Source organism: Oryza glaberrima, chromosome 3 (genome assembly GCF_000147395.1).
Source record: "Oryza glaberrima chromosome 3, OglaRS2, whole genome shotgun sequence".
NCBI classification, from domain to species: domain Eukaryota; kingdom Viridiplantae; phylum Streptophyta; class Magnoliopsida; order Poales; family Poaceae; genus Oryza; species Oryza glaberrima.
Window position 1 is genome coordinate 23,341,086 of NC_068328.1, and position 20,624 is coordinate 23,361,709.

Sequence of the window (20,624 nt, forward strand, 5' to 3'; positions counted from 1 at the left end):
TTGCTGCTTGACTGAACAATTCCTTCTTTTAATGGGCTGGCTTGTGTATATTTTCTAGAGTAAATTTCATTAAACCCCACTTATTATGGTTCAAATTGCACAAAACCATAGGTACTTTAAAACATGGCGCATAACCCCATGTATTATGATTCTAAAATTTCACAAAACCACACTGTTAACCATTTTAATATACTCCTATATCAAAATAGAAAAAGCGGATGTAACATTTATATGATGGATAAAATGCTCATAAAATAGAGATGGGAAAGTCAAAATGGTTGGTAATGTGGTTTTGCGAAACATAATATATGGGGTTATGTGCAACGCGTCAAAATTCCTGTGGTTTTATCAAACCTGGACTATAATAGGGGGGTTTTATGAAATTTACTCTATTTTCTATGATGTGGTGTGTTTGGGAAAGTATGTTTTTGTGTATGCACATATGGGTGCAAATTGTGATGTTATGTGGCACTGTGTAAAGCCCGAGGAATTTCTATTTGATATGCTAAATTAACTGATGGATTTGGAGCCAACCAATCTCATCTTCCGTAAATGTATTTCAAGTTTATGCTACTGTCTCACCAGCTCTCTGCTTGCATGCTATCGTTGTTTGTTGACTATCCAAATCAAGCTAATGTTAAATTCAGTTATGTCAACATGCAGGACATATCTTCAAACTGACAAGTATTTTTCTAATGGGGAGTCAGCGAGCAGTTAGGGTTTCTTTTTGTTGCACATCATATCACAAACTGAATTCGAGAGGTTGTATAGAAACTAATTTCCATCCTATGTTTTCTACTTAAAGACTTCCAATATTGGTATGACGAGGTCATAGAACCATTAACATCATGCACATTCTGATCCGGAAGAAGCTAAAAATTATATTCTGAGTATCATCACATCCTCATAAAAAAGTATGTGTATTTTTAAATCATAACTCCCTATGTCTGCAAAACAAACGTAACACTACAAATAGCACAACTCAACCAACCAATGTTACCTGCAACTGTAACGCATAGCTACACTCTTGAAGAAACATGCACATATGCATATAAGCTAGTATTATTCATATTATAGAAAAATTCTATGATTTACCATACCCACAGCATTGGTTCTATGATTTACCCTAGGTTTTGAGGTCTATTCAAAAGCTGACAGTTTCACCTAATCTGTAGGATCATGCAGCAGTACCTATTTCTGTGCAGTTTTTCCATGATATCATCTACATCAAATTTTTAATGGATTATTTCTAGTGTATGGTTGTGTTGATATGAACTGATTGGAGTGTGCAAAAAATACTTCACTGAATAATTTCGGTAATCTCAGAGAACCAAAAGGAGACAAAAGAAATCAATGATGATAAAAGAAAATGAGCATACATGGACACTTCATATCAGACTTGGGAAAGATAAAATCATAAGAAAACTTTGTATAGATGACATTCAAAGCAAGGCCATAAACCTGAGCTTTTTGGAAATTGGATACCATTGATCTATGCAGTCTGGACCACTCTTTAACATCAAAAGTCTGGTAAGATACCACTGATCTAGGAAGCTTTAAACACCCATTAACATCAAAATATCTTGAAGGAGCCTGTTTACTGGGGTGGCAGGCTGCTGCTGACACCACCCAACCCTGCTTTCTGCCCCAGTTCTGAGAGTTGCTGAATAAACTCCACCCCATTAAGAATTTCAGTTGCTCCATATATGACTTGCTTGGTAGTCTGTGAACGTTGTGTTAGCTCTGTCAAGCTCCTGTATTCAATGTAATTTCCACCACCAATCATGAAAACAATGGCCTCTCTAAAGGGTCCTCTGAACTGTCCAGCAGTTCCTGATTTAGGGGCCCGTGGATCAAATAGTAGGTAGTTGTCAACTTCAGGATTTGGTTTCCCCTCCATCAAAGCTTCTACAGCCCTTGTAACGGCCAGCTGCTTTCCATCTGATAACAAATTCCTCACACCTGTCATGGCACTAATGGAGTGCCCATAAAGCTTTTCTGCCCAATCAACTATGTTAACCTTGCTTGCGGTGTTTGATGCACCAGCGAACTGGGAATTCAGTGACTTTATTCTCTTTACATACTGAAACGCGGACATGTCCACTTCTGACTCACGCAGAGCGGCCTCAACCTGCTCTAAGTCAGATGGCACTGGTGTCTCGAAGGAAAGCAGGTAGGTCACAGCCAGTCGGAGCTTATCCTCCTTGGTGCCGTTCCCTCTCAGCAGGTTCATCAACTTGGTCCGGTCCAAGGTGCCATCCACGAGCATACTATTCTCACACTCGAAATATCCATCCAGAGACCTCCCCTTGATATGGCCAAGCAGCGCCGTTGCAATATTCGTGTGCTTGTCAATCATCTTCTTCCGTTCCGTCAATTCTGGGAGCGAGTTCACAGCATTCATGAGATGCCTGGTGTTGCCAATGAGATCGGTGCCATCAAACTCAACACCATCCCTGCCACCACCTGTGCGCTGGTTCACCTCATCCACATCCTGCTTGTACTTGGCAAGCTGGGCCTCAATTTCCTCTGCCACTTTGGGGAATTGCAACCAGCTGTTTGCCACCCAGAACGGATCAGTGTCATCCAAATCATACTTCTCTGGCAACTTCAATTTGTTCGACTTCAGGCCGAGCACGTCGTGGACCAACGGGCGGTAGCTCCAATCATGCTGGATCCCCACCGAAAGCTCGAAATTCCTATCAAACAGGCACAGGAGTGGCCGCTGGAAGGATGCAACTGCTGTGGACGCGGCCTCAGTGAAGAGATTGGGCTTGGCGATGAGGTGATCGCGGAGGCGGGCGTCAAGCGCGGCGGCGACCATCTCTGCCGGCCCGCCGCGAGCGCACCTGATGACGGGCACGGCGCCGAGCGTGGCGACGACGCAGAAGAGGCCGAGCGCGATGGCGTCGACGAGCGCGGTGATGTCGGCCTCGGCGGCGGCGGGGTCGTTGAGCGCGACGTACGCCCTGGGCTGGGCGAGGGAGAAGAGCCCCTCCTCGAGGCAGACGAAGTCGAGGTACTGGTCGGCGACGCGGGCGACGCGGTGCGCGGAGCGGGAGGCGGCGGTGGCGGAGGCGAGGCGCTCGAGGAGGGCCCGCGGGACGCAGGTGGAGAAGTTGAGGTGGAAGGAGGCGTAGAGGCCCGCGGCGGCGTCGGCGGCGACGCGGTCGACGTTGGCGGCGGTGGGGCGGAGCAGGTAGACGGCGGGGGCGTCGGGGACCTGCTGCCTCGCCTTGTCGATGTTGAGGTGGAGCGTGACGCCGTGCCTCCGGAGCTCCCCGACGCGGAGCACCGGCGCGAGGAGCGCGACGCAGGGGGAGTCCATCACCAGGATCTTGTACGCCTCCTCCTCCTCCGCCGACCCCACCCCTCCGCCGACCCCGTCCGGCGAGCCCTGCAGCTGCTGGTTCAGGTGCAGCATCCTCACGATCGAATCTGGATCACGCAGAGAGAGAGCAAGCGAGCGCTCGGTCAGATCGGAGAGGAAGGGGGGAAGAGAGGACGGGGGGGTGGGGGTGAGTTGGAGCTTACCGAGCTGCTTCTTGCGGAGGGTGAGCGCCATGGCGGCGGGCGGTGGTGGTCCGGCGATCGCCGTCGTCGATCAGATCTGCAAGGGGAGGGGAGGTCGGTGAGAGAAAGGGGGAGAGAAGCACAGGAGAGGGAGTTGAGAAGTTGAGATGGCTGCAGTTGGAAACGCGATCAGATCGTGGCCGTTGATTTGTTCTGTCAGTCAGATGGGGACTTGATGACGCGGAAACCCAATTACACCATTGCCCCCATCTCATGACTTCGTTTAGAAAATGAATCATTTTGGGATAATGTAAATATTTAACACAGATCATTCGTCTTATTTAGAATTTTAGTTAAACGTGTAAAAATATATGTCATGCTTAAGATACATTTAATTAAAAAAAGTCACGATAAAATAAATAATAATTAAAAAAATTAATAATAAGAATGATCAAAGCTCATATTTAAAGCCAATTGCACGAAATATTTATGTTTTTTTCAAATAATAAGATGAATGGTCAATTTATCGGTTTTACGGATTCAAAATACCTACTATACTTGGACTTATAATTACCAGAAATACCGTATACCTATTATTAAAAAGGGTGCTCAGCCTTCAAAAATGCTCATAGGGGTAGAGTTTGCGTACGTGCATTCATAGGGGTGAGTGTGTGTGCGTTGTGAGTGTCTGCGTTACACTGTGTAATTCTTAAAAAAAAGGTGTATTCATATCTTTACCTTTTATCTTCTCTTTATATTTACATTGTCGGAGATATGGGGCCGGGGGTATGCGAAGTGAGGGGAATCTACCTTCCCATCCTGCCACGTGTCCTTAGAGCCTGGTCCTACCCCCGCATTCTGCGAGTCACAGGAGCGGCTGGCGCGGGGGGCCTCAGGGTGCCACGTCATGCCCCTCGGGCCCTTGCATCGCTTTGCCCCGAGGCCCTCGCCCAGCCGCCTTTTGGCGGGGGAGCAAGCGAGGAGGGGGCCCAGGTTGAACCTACTTTAATGCGCGTAGCGCCCCAACTGCCCCCTGTCGCAGTGGGGCAGACGGGCGGCGTGCCCGACTGGCGCGCGATGGTCAAGAATGACCGGTCTGTGACCGGCTTGACGCCGATCACGTCTGACTGAACAGACAACCATGCTCCCATGTTGCATCTGCCTCCGGCGGAGTGGAGGTAGGTATGACCCGTCCCATCGGAGGGTCATTCGAAGGGCCGCCACCACAAGTCTTCACCCATTAATGAGGGAATGACAGGGCTGTCCCCCGTGTCAGGCGAGGGACGGCGCTGGGCCCCGCTCAAGGAAAAGCTGTGGTTTAGCTTCCAGGCGAAAGCACGGGTCGAGTTCCGGTCAAGGTAGGGTGGGTCCCCACCCAAGAGAAGAGTAGGTAGAGGCGGTGTATGTGGTATCTCCTTGAGGTATAAAAGGAGGACCTTGCCCACTGAGAAAGGGGACGACTCTCAGAAAACCTGAGCTCGAGGAGGAGGGAAGTAAGAATGTTATCCCGAGTTTAGGAACCCTTGTAACTCTCAGTCTAAATCCCATACACAGGAGTAGAGTATTACGCTTCATAGCGGCCCGAACCTGTATAATTTTGCTGTGTGCGAGCTAGCTAGGAGCCTTGGAGACGGATACGCGATTTCCAGAGGCGAGCTTTTTCCCCCGGCCGAACTCACAAAAGAGGGGTCTCACGATCTCCCGCTAAAGAGGATCACTCCTTGACATACATATATTATAAAAAATATATATTGTTTCTGTCGTCCGTAACTGCTTCCGCATTGGTTTTGGTCTGTGTTGTCTTCTGTTCCATGTAACTAGATTGTGAACGGCTCGCTATAAGCCCTAGACGGCAACATCGTCCAACCGGCAGCGGCAGCCATGGGCCGCGGCTTCACTGTTCCGTTGTTGTGTCCCCATCCGTGTTCCGTACCATGTGGAGGCCATCGGTTTGTTTGGGTTTTGGTGGTGGGCTCGGTTCGCCCACTGTAGAATATGACGCCGTCACTACTGACTTAAAAAAAACGAGTACTACTAGTAGTACTTTTCACTCTGCACGAGTCGGATCTGGCCGTCGCTTCGCCGGCGCTTGCTGCTCGTCGTCTGCTGTGCTTCGCCGGCGACCGCTGCTCCTAGTCGCTCACAAAGAAGGGACGCGGCACTGGCTCCTGTGAACTTGTGCTGTTCCGAACGAGCAGGGGATTTGGATCAGGCAACCAAACAACCCATTAGTGTAATTCAATGGCCAGTACCAAATGTGGAACTCCATAGCTGCTGGCAACTATTGTTTGCTATGGTAAAGAAGTGAAGATCGAAGCTTGCCCCTGAGTGATGCAGTATAGACGTTGCAGCAGAGGCAGCTGGTTCCGTCAACATGGTTGTCACTTGCTCATGCGGTGAATCTGTGACCTTGGCTGACCCTGAAAGATTAGATGGAGAAGCCATTGCTGTTACGAAGAAAATGATTGTGATTCGATAATACTGTGCCATATGTAAACCTTAATCTATTTCTGAAAAACTGACTGATGTTTGCCGACTTAATTTTTATTTGACGCCTTTGTTTTCTTGGAGGGCCACGCTAATTAGGAGTAATCGCTAACTGCGTTATCAGGTGACGGATGGAGAGAATAATCTCCGTTTATGGTGGGGCTACATAGAAACAATCAACAAACCGATAGCCTCCACGTGGTACGGAACACGGATAGGAACACAGCAACGGAACAAGTAAGCCGCGGCCGCAGCGATGCCACCAAATCCATTAATGCCATGTTTGGATAATGGGTTTGGGATATGATTTTCCACCTTTGAAGCTTCAATCCTAGCCATCCATTCTTCTCACTCCATTTCATCCTATCCATCCATTCATTTTCATTTCCTAATCCCACCTCTCCTAACCCATCATCCAAACACACCCTAACCATCCCAGCTCCATTGTTGCACATGCCATCATCAAACGAATCAAATCAAAACAATGCGCAAAAGAATATAGGTTAAGTTTGAATGGATTTATATCTGTCATGAACATGAGAACAGTTCAATGCTCCTCGCTATTTTCTTAGCTCCACGCCGCCACCACCACCGCACGCTGCTGGATCACTCGTTCCCTAACAAAGTAACAAGGGAATACCTCTCGGGGAACAGAAAAATCAGCCACAATATCATCCCTAAACCAACCAGTCAGCACTTCCTTCGTTATTTCTGGCGAAGATGAGTTATGATATTGTATGGGTGTGCTTGTTACCATCAACCTTGTTTTCTCCGTAATAAAATGACCTTCTCAAAGTTGAACTGTATAGGGAATTTAATATTCGGGATTGCTATATGTCATTCGAATGAAATTTGGGGAAGAAATCTTACATATTTTGGAACATTGGATCCATGCCAAGATTCGTGCATCGGCTTCTCTCCTCCAACTCCGGCGGGCTCCCCTTCTTCTCCGGCGCCGGTGACACCCCAACTCCAGCGGGTTAGGCTTTGGGGTTGGGGTGAGGATAGGAGGGGGGTTGGGGGAGGGGGAAGAGGGGGGTTTCCTCGGGGCTTAGAGGGATGGCCATGGGCGGCGGAGGACCGGCGGTGGGCGGTGGACTCCGGCGGGCGGCGAGGCGGCGGCGCCGCCGCTGCCGCGGGGATGGAGGAGGGCGGTGGGCCGGCGTCGGCGGCGGGGGAAAAGCAAGCGTGAGATTAGGAGGCGGCAGTCGGTGGTGGCGGATCCGGTGGCGGGGAGCCGCCGGAGACGGGGAAGACGGCGGGGCGGGGGCACCTCGCCGTCGCCACCTCAAGGAGAGGAGGGAAGGGGGAGAGGGGGCGAGGGGGAGGGGGCTCGCCGGGGGGGGGGGGCCTCGCCGGCGCCGTTGACCCCTTCTGGCCAGCCTGCGAGGCGGGCGGCGGCGCGGTGGGGCGGTGGCGGCGATGGTGGCGGGGGATCGCGCGAGTGGTGGCGGCGTGCGATCTGAATCGGGGGACTAAGAGAGGAGTTAGGGTTAAAAGGGTATGCATGAATCTTGAAGCATATCCAATGGTCCAAAATTTAAATGATAGGAGGTGGGATTTTCTGTCACAAGATGTATAGATAGCCCCTTTAATATTAGCACTATTTGGGATATATTCATTGTCGTGTTAGGAGGGAATTCCTTTGTATCACTGCTACAGTGGTTTTACTGTCCGGGTTTGTCGAGGTATCACGGAGGAATGTATTGCCTGCTCTTAAGTAATATCTAATTTTTCATTCTCAAAATTGTTTCGCAAATGAAGCATGAAAACATAGCATATCATTTGTAATTTTGCTGTATTTTTAGAACTCAGCGTGCAAGCAATGTCAAATCATCATGTTCACATCATTTTCACATTATTTAAGCATATATGTCTATCATTTTTATAATGTATTGTATAACATGTATTCATCCACATATCCCGCGGTAAAGCACGGAGTATCAATTAGTTATTATTATAAACACACACGTAGATGGTGGTTTAGTTTTGGTTGTGGTCAATTCGAAAAAAAAATCGTAATTGGATCGAGCCAAATAAAGAATTGCCATAGGATAAACATGCAGCAATCAGAAATGAGCTTTTTTCTTTGGAATATAAAGGAAGATGCTATTGACAATAGGAAAAAATTTCAAATTACCCTCTAAACTTTACATGGAAGTCCGTCTAGTACCCTAAACTTTAAAACCGGACATCTAGCCCCTTGAACTTTGCCATACCATCCATATTACCTACTAAGGTGGTTTTAGATGATGGTTTTGCATATTTTAGAAGCTTAAACGAACAATTTTGAATAACTAATATGACATATTTGCATATGATCAGTTATAAATCATTAATTTATTCTTATACAGTGATATCATGCTATTAATTTTTTTGACGTGAAACAACAGTAGAGACTCCTACTGTGCTTATGCTATTATTTTATTGGTACTTGTTCGTAAGTGAGAGCTAATAGGGAGCAAAAAGTAATATTGAAGTCAAAATTTTAGTATATACTAGACACGTAGTCGCACTATGCACGACTTTTAATCCTATTTAAGAACCTTTTCTATATGGTCTATTAGTTTTAGGTAAGCTTTTAAAAATGTTTTCATATAATAAGTTATTTTTTTTACAAAGTATTGATTTCCCTAGTCAACTATACATTTAACTACTTTTGATTATGTTTAAGAACTTTCATATATGGCCTATTAGTTTAGATAAGCTTTTAAAAAGTTTGATATAATAAGTTGTTTTTTACAAAGTACTGATTTCTCTAGCCAACTGTAAATTTAAATAAGTTGTATTATATGTTTATAAGAGCAATCACTGGAAGCATCATATTTCTTCCCTCTTTATCCCCTCTTTTTTATCATGTGTTTAGGAGGAGGTATCAGAAGCCTTCGGAAATTTCCATATGTTTAGCCCATTTGTGTTTTTAATACATGTATTCTTTTGATCCAATGGCTATTGTTTATCCAAACCCTTTATTCAATGGCTAATATATTGATGATGATGTGGCGCTCTCTCTTTATCCTCTCTCTTTTTTATCATGTGTTTAGGAGGAGGTACTAGAAGCCTCCGGAAATTTCCATATGTCTAGTCCATTTGTGGGTTTTTTTAATACATGAACCCTTTTAATCCAATGGCCATTGTTTATCTAAAATCTTTATTCAACGGCTAATATATTTGTGATGATGTGGTGAATTCTCGTGTAAGAAAGCTTGTTACTTTCACTATATATATAAAATATATATGTCCAAAGTGTATGACATATGATCAAACTCATTCAACCTATATATAAATTAGAAAAAAACTATTATGTAAAACCATTTTAGGGGTTATATATACGGTACTGTAACTGGGGGTTATTTAGACTTCTTTTCCTTTACGATAACGAAAGCAAACAAAAACACAGCATATTTAACATGCATGCTTAATCATTATCCGACCTTAGCTCAGTTGGTAGAGCGGAGGACTGTAGTAGTTGCAGATGAATCCTTAGGTCGCTGGTTCGAATCCGGCAGGTCGGATTAATTTTTTTCCTCTTTGCTTATCTTTTTGGAATTTTGTGCTGTCTATCAAGATATAAGATCCTTTTTTTCTCTCTTTGCTTTTTTCTTTCTTTCGAATTTGTGTTGTCTAACGTTCTCGAGAACTTTTATGAGTGTTTATTCTCATAGACATCTCATCCCTTAAAGATATAAGATATTTTTTTTCTCTTTGCTTTTTGTTTCTTTCGAATTTTGTGTTGTCTAACCTTCGAGAGAACTTTTATGCAGTGTTTATTCTCATAGACATCTCATCCTATTAAGAAGAACGACCAAGAAATGGACTGGATTTGACATGTGATTTTTTTTCGAATTTTGTGCTGTCTAACCTTCAAGATAACTTTTATATAGTTGTTTTTCAAACAAAATATTCTCATAGACATTCATAAGTTCGACCAAGAACTGGACTGGATTTGACATGTGAATTTTTTGTTGTCTAACCTTCAAGATATCTTTTATGCAGTGTTTTTCAAACAAAATATTCTCATAGAGATCTCATCTTATGAAGAATATCGACCAAGAACTGGACATGATTTGATATGTTTTCTCCTCATCAGCGGCTATGAACTATGTTGCAATTTGCAAACAGAAAAATAAGTTCACACTCAGAGCTGCGTAGCATGTTTTATGGGAATATTGGTACCATGCTATTCTCTACTATTATAAAAATTGAAGATGTTTTTGCCGATATTTTGGTACGCCATCCGTATTTGAGTCGTTTTTGGAAATATAGGTCCATGTTTGAGTTGGATTTTAAGTTTGTTTCCTTTTGGAAGTATACAAGCAGTCGTATAAGAAATTGTATTAGAAATCTTTTGAAAAAAACTCTCATGGTAACTTGAGATGAAAAATAGACTACTAATTGCAGCTCATGATTTTCTAAAAAATATATCCAAACGAATTTCCACAGTGAATTTTATCCATTGCAATAATAAAAATAGCATTTACCAATGTGAAACATTAAGATAATAAAATTAAGCTAAATCATATAACAATAATAAAATTAAAATAGCATTTACCCGTTGCAACGCACGTGCATTAATTTTTTTCTAATGAAATATTAAGTTTAGAAATATACCATGTGAAACATTAAGTTTGGAAATACAATAAAATTTTTCATTACATAGATATTTACCATATCATACAAATTTTCGATGCATAGATATTACTAGCAAGTTTGGAAAGCGATACTGAGTGTACTTTTGTTCCTCCCTTCTTAAAATATGATTCACTTACTGAGCATGTAGCCATGTACGTTCCTATTGTTTGACTATTGCCGACATTTAAAATTTGGAAAGTAGTTGATTTTGAATTTTCTTAAAATTTCTATGCATTAGCTTTTAATTCATGAAAACATATATAGAAAATTTATTTATAAAATTGTTTTGGTTGTTTCATTCAACTTTCGTAGGATTAGAAAGTTTAATAGTACAATTAATAGCTTTAAAAATTAACATGTCATCTTAAGTTAATTCAACAATCTCCCTATACATATACATATTGTATACATATAAATATATTTTACACCGTTAATTCTCGGTTCACCTCTCATACACACGTAACGTTTTGGAGTCCGTTCTAATCTTGTAGCTAGTTCTAAATCTATAGTCTGTTTTTCTTGTCTCTTCTCTATTTTCTCATACACCTAGTCATATTTGACGTGGCAATTTTTAGTGCCCGCTTAAAAGAAAATAATATTTGCCCTATAACTTCTCTCAAAAATCTATAGGTCCTCTGAAGTTTAAAAAAATGGCAGATTCATACAATATGTAATTATAGAATCCAAAAAGTAAATAAAAAAACAGAAACTAACTACTACCAAGTAGCTACTTCTCGAAACTTAAAAGGCAAATTTTGCTACAGGACATCGCAATTGTGTGGTTTTAGCTTAGGGACACCACGAAAGTGAATTTTTGGGAGAAGACATCCCATAATCGTGGATATTTACCGATGAACACCGCGCCGTCTACCGTGCTGACGTGGCGGACGGGAGGCCTTTTTTGACGTGGTCGGACGTAAATACCTCTGCACAAGAGATAATAAGGTTATGTGGGGCCCACTTGACAGTGTCCCTCTCTTCTTTTTCTTCTCTCTCCGATTTCTTCTCCTCTCGATCTCTCCTCATCTCTCTCCCTCCATCAGCTCCACGCCGCCGGTCGCCGCCGCCGCCCACTCGAACTCGCGCACGAGCGCCGCCACCAAGAGGCAGGCGTGCGCCACCCCGAGCCCCATGCTGGGCAATACCTCCGCCCTGCGCCGAACGGCATCATCCTCACCTCCTTCGGCCTCGGCAGCGGGCTCACCCCCTCCGCCTCGCCACCGGCCATGAACCTGTCCGCCCGGAACTCGTCCGGATCTGTCCACGCCTTGCCGTCCCGCCCGATGTCCCCGAGGATGAAGTGCACCCGCACGCCGCCGCTCGGCAGGGAAAGGTGTTCGACACGGCGGACTCCGTGCCGCTGCCGAGGAACTCCGACACGAGGCCCACCATCTCGTCGTCGGTGAGCGCGCGATGGGAGAGGCGGTGCTCTTCCTTGCCCTCGCCGGCGGCGGCGTTGTCTCCCACAGGGACGCGTAGGTCGAGGAGCGAGTCGACGTAAGGACGGAACTTGTGTTCACCGCGATGCTGTGTTCGCCGCCGTTGGGAGATGAGAGGGAGGAAAACCTCGGCCTGCCGGCGGCCGGATGCGACGAAGCGGCGCAGCCGCCACCAATGCACGAGGTTCGCCAGCATCGAGCCACCGAACCCCTCGACCACGACATCGAGCTCGAACTCCCGCAACACGCGTTGCAGGTCGCGCACATCGCACTCACCGATGCCGTCGCCGAAGCAGAACCACGCGGCCACCGGGAACAGGGCGTCGTGCACGACGTCACGGACGAGCACCTCGCCGTCGCTGCCGCTGCCTCCGCCAACCCGGGCGGCGATGTCCACGACGAGGGCCTCGACGGCCGCCTGCTGCTGTGGCGGTGGGGAGTGGCCGGATGGGAGGCCCTTTTTTTTTTTGACGTGGCATAGGGGTATTTACGTCCGACCGTGTCAAAAAATGGACTTCCGTCCGCCACGTCAGCACCGCAAGTATCCTTTAGACGACGCGGTGTCTATCGGCAAATATCCACGATTATGGGATGTTTTCCCCCAAAACTTCACTTTCACGGTGTCCCTGAGCTAAAACCACACAATTGCGATGTCCCGTAGCAAAATTTGCCAAACTTAAAAGTCCCCAGCCAGGACCTAGCAGTTCTGTGTGGAAAAAATAAATAAAAAAAGCACACACTAAAGTGCTTTTTTTTTTGGGTTCTCGTTCATTTTTGTGCTGTGGGTAAGAAGTCCGTAAAAATATTGGTACCCGTAACAATTTCATCGATTTCCACCAGCGACGTCCCTTCCTTCTCACGTACGCCTCCACTCGTTTCCTTCTCCCTTCGCTTCTCTTCTCGGCTTCTCCCCCATTTCAAAACCCCAAACCCCCCAAGCTCCTCCTCCTCTCCCCCCTCTCCCTGCCCTCCTAAACCCTACCCAATTTTCCTCTCCTCCATCGATCGATCGATCGCTCGCTCGCTCGCCCATCGCCATGGCGGAGGAGCTCCCCTTCCCCGCTAACATCGAAGGTAAGCGCCCCCCGCCCCCCCCCCTTCCACTAACCCTAGCCCCACCAAGAGAGCTGACTGACCACTCTCTCTCCCTTCCCTTTTCCGCAGTGATGCGCCACACGCCGCGGTTCAAGCTCATGCAGGCGGCGTTCCACGGCGACCTCCGCGGTTTGAAGCGTACGCCCTCTCGCGCTCGCGCTCTCCCTCTCCTCCGGTTCCGGGCTCGGATCGGATGGATTCTGCTGGACTGCGGCGACCTGCTGTTTTGCCGCAACACTTGCTGAATTTTTTTTCCTCTCTGTTTTTCTTTTTTTTTTTCTGGTTTGGTGGTGGTATGTGATTCGTTTGCAGGGCAGGCGAAGATTCTGGATATGGGGAGGGGCCGCCTGAGGAAGGCCGTAGAGGATGTGAGGGTGGAAGGCGTGCCGGGCGAGGAAGGTACAGGGGTGCTGCATATGGCTGCCTCCCATGGCCACATGGAGATGTGCAAGTACCTGGTCGAAACGCTTCAGGTGGATGTGGATGATGCGGATGACAAAGGTCCATACTTTTTTCACAAAACCGAGCCCGAGTTTGTAGAGCTAGGACTTTGGAGTCCGGTATTTGCTCATACTACCGCAGTAGGGACATGCTAGTTTTTGAAACTTCGTAAAATGCTATTTCTAACTTTGTAATAAAGTCATAATGAAGCTATTATCTTGGTTTTCATGCATAGGTTAGGACACTGTTTATGTTTAGCCAAGTTGCTTGGTATATAGATTTGAAATATGACTTAGTGCTGCTTAATTGATTGTGCTCCCTAGGGTTGTGCATGGCATTTTGGAACAACACTTTGAAGGAATTAATATTTATTCCACAAAGTTGAATAAGAAAGCAATAGAACATTGCACTAGATTTGCCTGATTGCCCCCATTTGTCATATTCTGTTGTGCGTAGTTATGTAATGTTTCATGCAAAATTAGGCCATGCGCACTTCTATTAACCGTTCTCTCTTGTTATAGCCTACGGAAGTGGGTGGTTCATACAAATGTATCTCGGCATCAGTAAATTATTGGTTACTTTAGGTAACATGATATTTGATGTTTGCACTTAATAAAATATGCTCCTCATCTATGGTCATGCACTCTGTAATTCTACTTCATACAAAACCTAAAATCCTGTCTATATTTTATTCCCTTGAGGAGCAATTGCATTTGGCTGTATGTTTTGACATAGATAAATATTTTGTTAGAAAAACATCATTTTCTGGTTTTTATTTTTCAGAAAATTTTAAAATAGACTCTCTTGTCAGCTGTTTTTTTAACAAAAGGTTTTGGCCAAATGCCCAAACCCATAAGGGTGGTTTGGCAAGGCAATCCACACCAGGTAAATACTGTTGCATGGAAAAAAATGCTGCCGTGCCTCATAGCAGCGTGGCCAACAGTTTGTTTAAAGTAATTTACTGTAGATTTATTTTTAAAACTTTATTAGAAAAGGCTAAAAAATAAAGAGAATGTTTCTAACTTTCTATACTGAACCCTGATAGTTCTTTGCATCAATAAGCTTCATTATCTATTTTCTTGACAGGTAGAACATCTCTACTTAAGGCGGTACATTCTGGGCATCGGGGAATTGCCAAGTATCTTCTTAATCATGACGCCAATCCAGACCTAGCCATGTGCTGTGGGCTTACCCCTCTACATTCTGCCGCTGGATTAGGTCTCCTACTATAAACATGTATCTCTGTTTTCAATCAACGCATTGCTGTTTTTATTAAGTTGTGTATTTTGGATGGCTATGTTCATACACCTTTTAGTCTTTTAAGGCTTTGTTTTTCTGGTACTGGATTTATGTGCATATGCGCTTATATGGGTGTGAATATTCATAGGTGTACAAAACACAGAAATGGGTGCAGGGTGCATATTCACATATAATTTTAATTCCCCCTTTGGCCTTCCTAATGTTTATGGCTCCACTATGTATAGGAGTAATCTTATTATAACCACAGGCTTTTGCCAACTTACTCCCTCCGTCCCAAATTAGTTGTCTCTTTAGGATTCAAATATTGTCCCAAAATAGTTGTCACAATGGAGTAATACTTGTCCCATCAATCACTTCTAATTCAAATTTTTTTCTTTTCTACCCTCAACTATCCTCCCACATCCAACCATACATCATTTAATAAAGGGCACTAAAGTCTTTTTTGTCAAACCTTAATCCATGCTAAACAACCTAGAATGACAGCTAATATGGGACAGAGGTAGTACAAAATATTCCACCTTGCGTTTTTTTAATTTTCAGCAGCTATTGGTCCTATGCAGAATTACAGATATTGTATAAGAGATGGGCAGCAGGCCAGTGCCCTGGTGTCTAGTGCCTAGTTGTGGACTAGGAGCTTGGTGGGAAGCTGCTTTTAGAGTTGTGATCCTGCCATGTTGTTAACTTAATGATCTTAGTTTTATGGACTACCATCCTTTTTTACTTTAAATTTTAAAGCAGATGTTCAGGACAAATCAAGTTCCAACATTTTTTGGAAAGAAAGATGTTGTCAGAACTAACCAGTATCCTCCTTTGTACTACCTGATTTGTTTTGTACCTGATCTGGACTAATAAGTACTTGATTTGTTTTATTCAGGTGATTGTGAGTCCGTAAAACTATTGCTTGCAAAAGGAGCTTATGTTGACCCAATGTCTACTTTTGGGACACCACTTCATCTTGCTGCTAAAGAAGGGCAGGATGGCACCATGAAGATATTGTTGGACAACAATGCAGATGTAAGTTCAGCTACATGAAATTTCTACCATAGCCCTTAAATTGCCCTGGTTTCATTTGTTTGCTTATTAAGGATCATTATAGTCCTAACTGCCCTGTTGTCATCTTCCATCTTATTTATTGTTGTAATATTGTCTGATCGTTTGGTGCTGTTATGGAAAAATAAATTGAGTGTGAGCTTTGCTAGCTAATCTTTTGTCACACAGGTAACCTAGAACTCTTCAATACCATGTTGCCGTTGTTTGATAAAATGACTCGGTAACAAGTATTGAAACTTCGAAAGTATTTCATCAACTCATGTTCAAACTCCTAATATTGCATTTTTAAGTAGATATCTGTATTATGGTCATATTTTTGTTTTGGGGTCTTAAGCCTGCCCTTTAGGCCCTTCATATACAACCCCTTGTTACCGAGGATACATACAAAGCTACTTGAAAAATTTGAACAGGCCCTCTTTGCACAAGATAAATGTTCAATTGTTTGAATGGAAACATCATTTTAAGGGCCTAATATGCTTAATGTTTCTAATCAGTGCAACAAGATGGTAAACGGTATAACACCTCTCCTCCTTGCTATGAAAGCTGCATCAGCAAAATGTATGGAGCTGCTGGTTGAGGTATTGATGCTTAATATTAGCCACATCAAATTCTAAGATTATCTTTGGACTGCCTGCTTTGTTTTGACATTTTCCACACTCAAGTGAGGACAATTTGACTTTCTTTTGTTGGCATTTTGGTTGCGAACATGAACTACATTTGTGTCCCAATACACATTCTTAGCCACATAAAACACTCAGTGTGGAAACTTTCTTAACCATGTTTTTTTGAAACCTACCACCATTGATTTTTCTGCCATATGTATGATGACAGAGGTAGTGACATTAAGTCGTTCGTTTCATATCTGAAGCAAATTGCTACATATTACCCAAGACAATCTTGCAGCCAGATATGTAACAACTTTTTGCATCATAGGCTGGAGCTGATGCTACTTACTCTGATGTCATCTGGAATTATATGTCAACTACTTTTATGGATGATGAAGATAGTGGTTCATCTGTGTTCTCGGATTCTGAACCAGAAGAGATTGATGCCAATCACCATATTCCCGTCAATGTAAGACCTCTTTGCTACAAAGGGCATGCATTTAGAAGTTCGAAATTTGTACATAGTAGAATCCTAGTAAACAATGTAGCTCTAAAACTTTTGAGGCAGGTATCTGGTTAGTTGATTTATTTACCTTGTTTCCTATTCATATTTCCTCCATCGTAGTTCTGTTAGCATCTAATTATTGTGTGTACGCATGAACTCAGTGCTTCTCTATATAATCCAGAACAACCTTTGAGCAATGGCACCTCATGTTGCATTGCCTTGCCTTACGCCTCGCACACTATGGCGCTGAGACAGGGATATGCCACCTTAGACCACCAATAAAACTGCTTGGATGCAATCATGGTGCAACCTATCTAAAAATTTTCAGGGAAAAAAAATCCAAACTTTCTAGACATGTTTATGGTATAATTTTTTGGGCTCAAATTGATTGTAGTCATAGCAACAAAAAAGTAAAATTATGAAAAGTGTTTAGAGTTAAATGTTTCATCATTGCCCTTTGTTGTTACTCTTTAACATTATTCAAATTTGGAATCTATATTTATACATGGTAATAAAGCATGAAGTAAACCTACAAACCTTTTCTGGCTTATTATTTCTCATAATTTTTAGTTGGAGCTATGCCCAAGTATTATTGCATAGCATATATTCCCATATTTCCTAGGGAATAACACATCAATTTGTCCATATTGGTATTAACAAAACTTTAGCAGTGCTATTGTGATCATGGGGAAATTATCCTATGATTATATAGAAAGTAGGAGACGGAGTGGGGTGTATGTCTCTTGGGCTCTTGACTGGTAAGATTATTTTAATGTAGAATGTGCTATGGCGATAAGGATAGCTACCCTAAAGGTGATATTAACAGGTTTTGATAGTTTAGTAGCTAGAATTTATTGATAATGCAGATGGATACTTGTAGAATATCATGAGTGCTTGAAACATCACGTTTGAGCAATCAAATGTATCTTTCCTGGAATATTCACAATAGTTGTTTTACAGTTAGTATATCTTTCCCATGTGTTCTGCAAGGTTTTCGTTTATTTGATATTTTTTATGATTCACTTTATCAGGACAAACCTGTGAATCGAAGGAAAATTGCAGAGTTTAAGTCGTTAGGGCTTGAGGCAGTTGAGAAGAAGGATTATCTTTCTGCAGCAGGATTCTACAGTGAGGTATAATAGAGCACAATTATTTCCTGTGTTTCTCTTTTCCAAAATATATGCTGTAGTGGTTTGTGTAAGCTTTCTACATGAGGCAGGGAAGCTTCTCAATGATTTCATAACGAGTACATTTTCATGAATGCAAACACCATAATCTGAAGTATTCTCTGAGATGGCTTTTAGTTGTATCTAAGATTTAAACACGTTAAATCAACTTCTGACAAGATCCAAACTTTTGATCGGTTGCTTTCCTTTTTTCTTCCTTAATTTTGTTTTTTTACAGACAGGCAACTTTTTTTTTTCGCACCAATGCCCTTTCTGGTTGGATGTAGGCCATGGACCTTGACCCTGATGATGCAACCCTGCTGTCCAATAGGAGCCTTTGCTGGCTTTATCTGGGTGAAGGAGGCAAGGCTTTGGTGGATGCTCATGAATGCAGAAAAATGCGGCCTGACTGGCCGAAGGCCTGCTACCGTCAGGGTGCAGCTTTAATGTTACTGAAGGTTAGATAGAAGATTATTACCCTTTTTGTGTTTGTGCTGCAGATGGTTTTCAATGTTAGCTTGATTTTTTTTTTTGGCAGGACTATGTGAGCGCGTGTGAAGCACTTTTTGATGGATTCAAGTTGGATCCTGAGGACGTTGAGATTGAAAATGCATTACGGTAATCCTATGTCCCTTTGGTCATGCTAGATCTTATGATGATAAATTGAATGGTTTCATATGCTGTAGCTAGATTCAAGATTTACTCACACCCTATCCTTAAAAACTTGTGAAATACTCCCTCCATTCGCTTTTGATCAACACAAGAAAAACAGAAGAATTCAACAATGATCAGCACATAACCGTGTTAATTTGCATGCTCCGTGTTAATATTATTACTAGGAGAATAATAAAAACAGAAGAATTCGACAATGATCAGCGCATAATATCAATGAGAGGTTTATTAACAAAGGATATATGTGGCATTCTGTGGTGACGTGTTTCTGCACGTTGGCATCTAAACACTTGCTAATTACAACACCATGTAATCTTGATGGTTCTCCAAACATGTCGCTGCTTCATTATTTTGTTCTGATGATAGTAGTTCTTGATATATGCAGGGAAGCTCTAGAGTTCTTGAAGGTGTCCCAAAGCACTTCGGCTAACTGAACTGTATGGGTTTTGCTGCGGATGTTCTGGTTCATGTTTTACCTTTCCACAAGGCTCTTTTGGCATTGAATCCCTGAACTGGTTCCCTTTCGTAAGTTGAATGGCGAGTCGGTGACTATCGCAGAAGTTTCATTGTGCTAACTCGAACTGACGGTGAGATATCTGAGAGTACTTTTTGCTGCATCTGTGTGATGCCCATTATAATGTCTATGTGAACATACCGAACTACTGTTACGTCATTTTATTGATCACTGATTATGTGCATCGGTGCTTCCTAGATAGCAACTGCTGTTTTGCAGAGTATATCCCCTCCGATCAAAAAAAATAATAATTAAAGATGGAATGTGACCCTTCCTAGTGTAACGAATTCATTGTACTAAGAGGATCACACCGCTCTTAGGTGGGGTCTTTTTGGACGGAGGGAGTACTAGACAAGCACAATATGACTGCGAGATGGTAATGGATTTTCATTTGTTGCAGTGTATGAGCCACCTTTTGGAACTGTACTATCAAGATGGCTGTGCCTGCGCGATAAATTCCTAGATGGGATAGGTTCTATACTCTCCTAACTGTGCTTGCAGTATATGTTTTTTACTATTGAGTAAATTGCGCACACGGTGCATTAACTTAGCAGGTGAGTGCAATTTGGTACAAGAACTTGAGAAATGAGCGTTCTAGTGTAATAACTTGGCAGCTAAGTGCAATTTAGTACAAGAACTTCATAAGTGATCGCATAAATGCAACAACTTGCAAGATATGTATGATTTTGATACAATAAGTTAAGAAGTTATGTGACAACTTAATTATTTGGAGCACTATTTATACATATTCAATTTTTAAGTAATTATTTTGACAATATACAGGCGTGGATGTGTATATAAGCATATTTATATTTTTATCCTAATAACTAATAACTGAAAGTCAATTTATTATATTTTGGTTGAGATTTGGGAAGATGAAGAAAACAAAAATTCTTTAAGGTAATTGGATGTACAGTATAATTCTTAAAGATTAAATTCAATATTATAAGGTAATATCTGTAATATCTGTAGGATTGCTATGTATTGGCATATTGACATTGTGAAAAAAACTCACCTAGCATAAGTTGATGCATCAAAATACTAAATTGTCAAGTTCTTATACTAGAACACACCCACTTGTCAAGTTGTTACACTCAAATGTTCAATTCTCAAGTTCTTACACTATATCGCACTCATCTACCAAGTTGTTGTACCGTGAGTGTAATTTACTCATTACTATTACTTAATTATAATCATATGTTAATTAATCATATGTTAATTAATCGCTTTGTTTTATATGCTGGA

The 20,624-nt window shown here is 42.9% G+C and overlaps 3 protein-coding genes and 1 non-coding gene across 4 annotated transcripts; 2 read left to right on the forward strand and 2 right to left on the reverse strand.

Annotated features, from left to right (window-relative positions):
• Nucleotides 1-1,337: 1,337 nt before the first annotated feature.
• Nucleotides 1,338-3,692, reverse strand: LOC127766973 (SEC1 family transport protein SLY1). The gene is made up of 2 exons (XM_052292165.1): nt 3,535-3,692; nt 1,338-3,438 (listed from the first exon to the last, which is right to left on the reverse strand). Exons 1-2 carry the CDS (start codon nt 3,563-3,565, stop codon nt 1,598-1,600), a joined length of 1,872 nt encoding a protein of 623 aa, XP_052148125.1. The 5' UTR covers nt 3,566-3,692; the 3' UTR covers nt 1,338-1,597.
• Nucleotides 3,693-9,429: 5,737 nt separating this feature from the next.
• TRNAY-GUA (transfer RNA tyrosine (anticodon GUA)) lies at nt 9,430-9,515 on the forward strand. Its single transcript is given in 2 exon segments — nt 9,430-9,466; nt 9,480-9,515. It is a non-coding gene; the product is annotated as a tRNA-Tyr (tRNA).
• Nucleotides 9,516-11,832: 2,317 nt separating this feature from the next.
• On the reverse strand, nt 11,833-12,898 carry LOC127766342 (cytochrome P450 89A2-like). Its single transcript, XM_052291412.1, has 2 exons — nt 12,884-12,898; nt 11,833-12,528 (listed from the first exon to the last, which is right to left on the reverse strand). The coding sequence occupies exons 1-2, from the start codon at nt 12,896-12,898 to the stop codon at nt 11,833-11,835; spliced, it is 711 nt and encodes a 236-aa protein (XP_052147372.1).
• A 70-nt stretch (nt 12,899-12,968) lies between these two features.
• LOC127765640 (uncharacterized) lies at nt 12,969-20,112 on the forward strand. Its single transcript, XM_052290581.1, has 11 exons — nt 12,969-13,145; nt 13,236-13,304; nt 13,479-13,667; nt 14,694-14,825; nt 15,742-15,881; nt 16,412-16,495; nt 16,851-16,991; nt 18,059-18,160; nt 18,481-18,651; nt 18,732-18,811; nt 19,251-20,112. Exons 1-11 carry the CDS (start codon nt 13,109-13,111, stop codon nt 19,297-19,299), a joined length of 1,194 nt encoding a protein of 397 aa, XP_052146541.1. The 5' UTR covers nt 12,969-13,108; the 3' UTR covers nt 19,300-20,112.
• The last annotated feature ends 512 nt before the right edge of the window (nt 20,113-20,624 follow it).

Excerpts from the sequence above, each read along its gene's own strand:
- LOC127765640 (XM_052290581.1), top strand. The coding sequence starts at position 13,109 with ATGGCGGAGGAGCTCCCCTTCCCCGCTAACATCGAAG. Across the intron at positions 13,146-13,235 it reads CTTCCCCGCTAACATCGAAG|TGATGCGCCACACGCCGCGG; the intron begins GTAAGCGCCCCC and ends CCTTTTCCGCAG. Across the intron at positions 18,652-18,731 it reads CAGCTTTAATGTTACTGAAG|GACTATGTGAGCGCGTGTGA; the intron begins GTTAGATAGAAG and ends TTTTTTTGGCAG.
- LOC127766973 (XM_052292165.1), bottom strand. The coding sequence starts at position 3,565 with ATGGCGCTCACCCTCCGCAAGAAGCAGCTCG. Across the intron at positions 3,439-3,534 it reads CCTCCGCAAGAAGCAGCTCG|ATTCGATCGTGAGGATGCTG; the intron begins GTAAGCTCCAAC and ends TGCGTGATCCAG.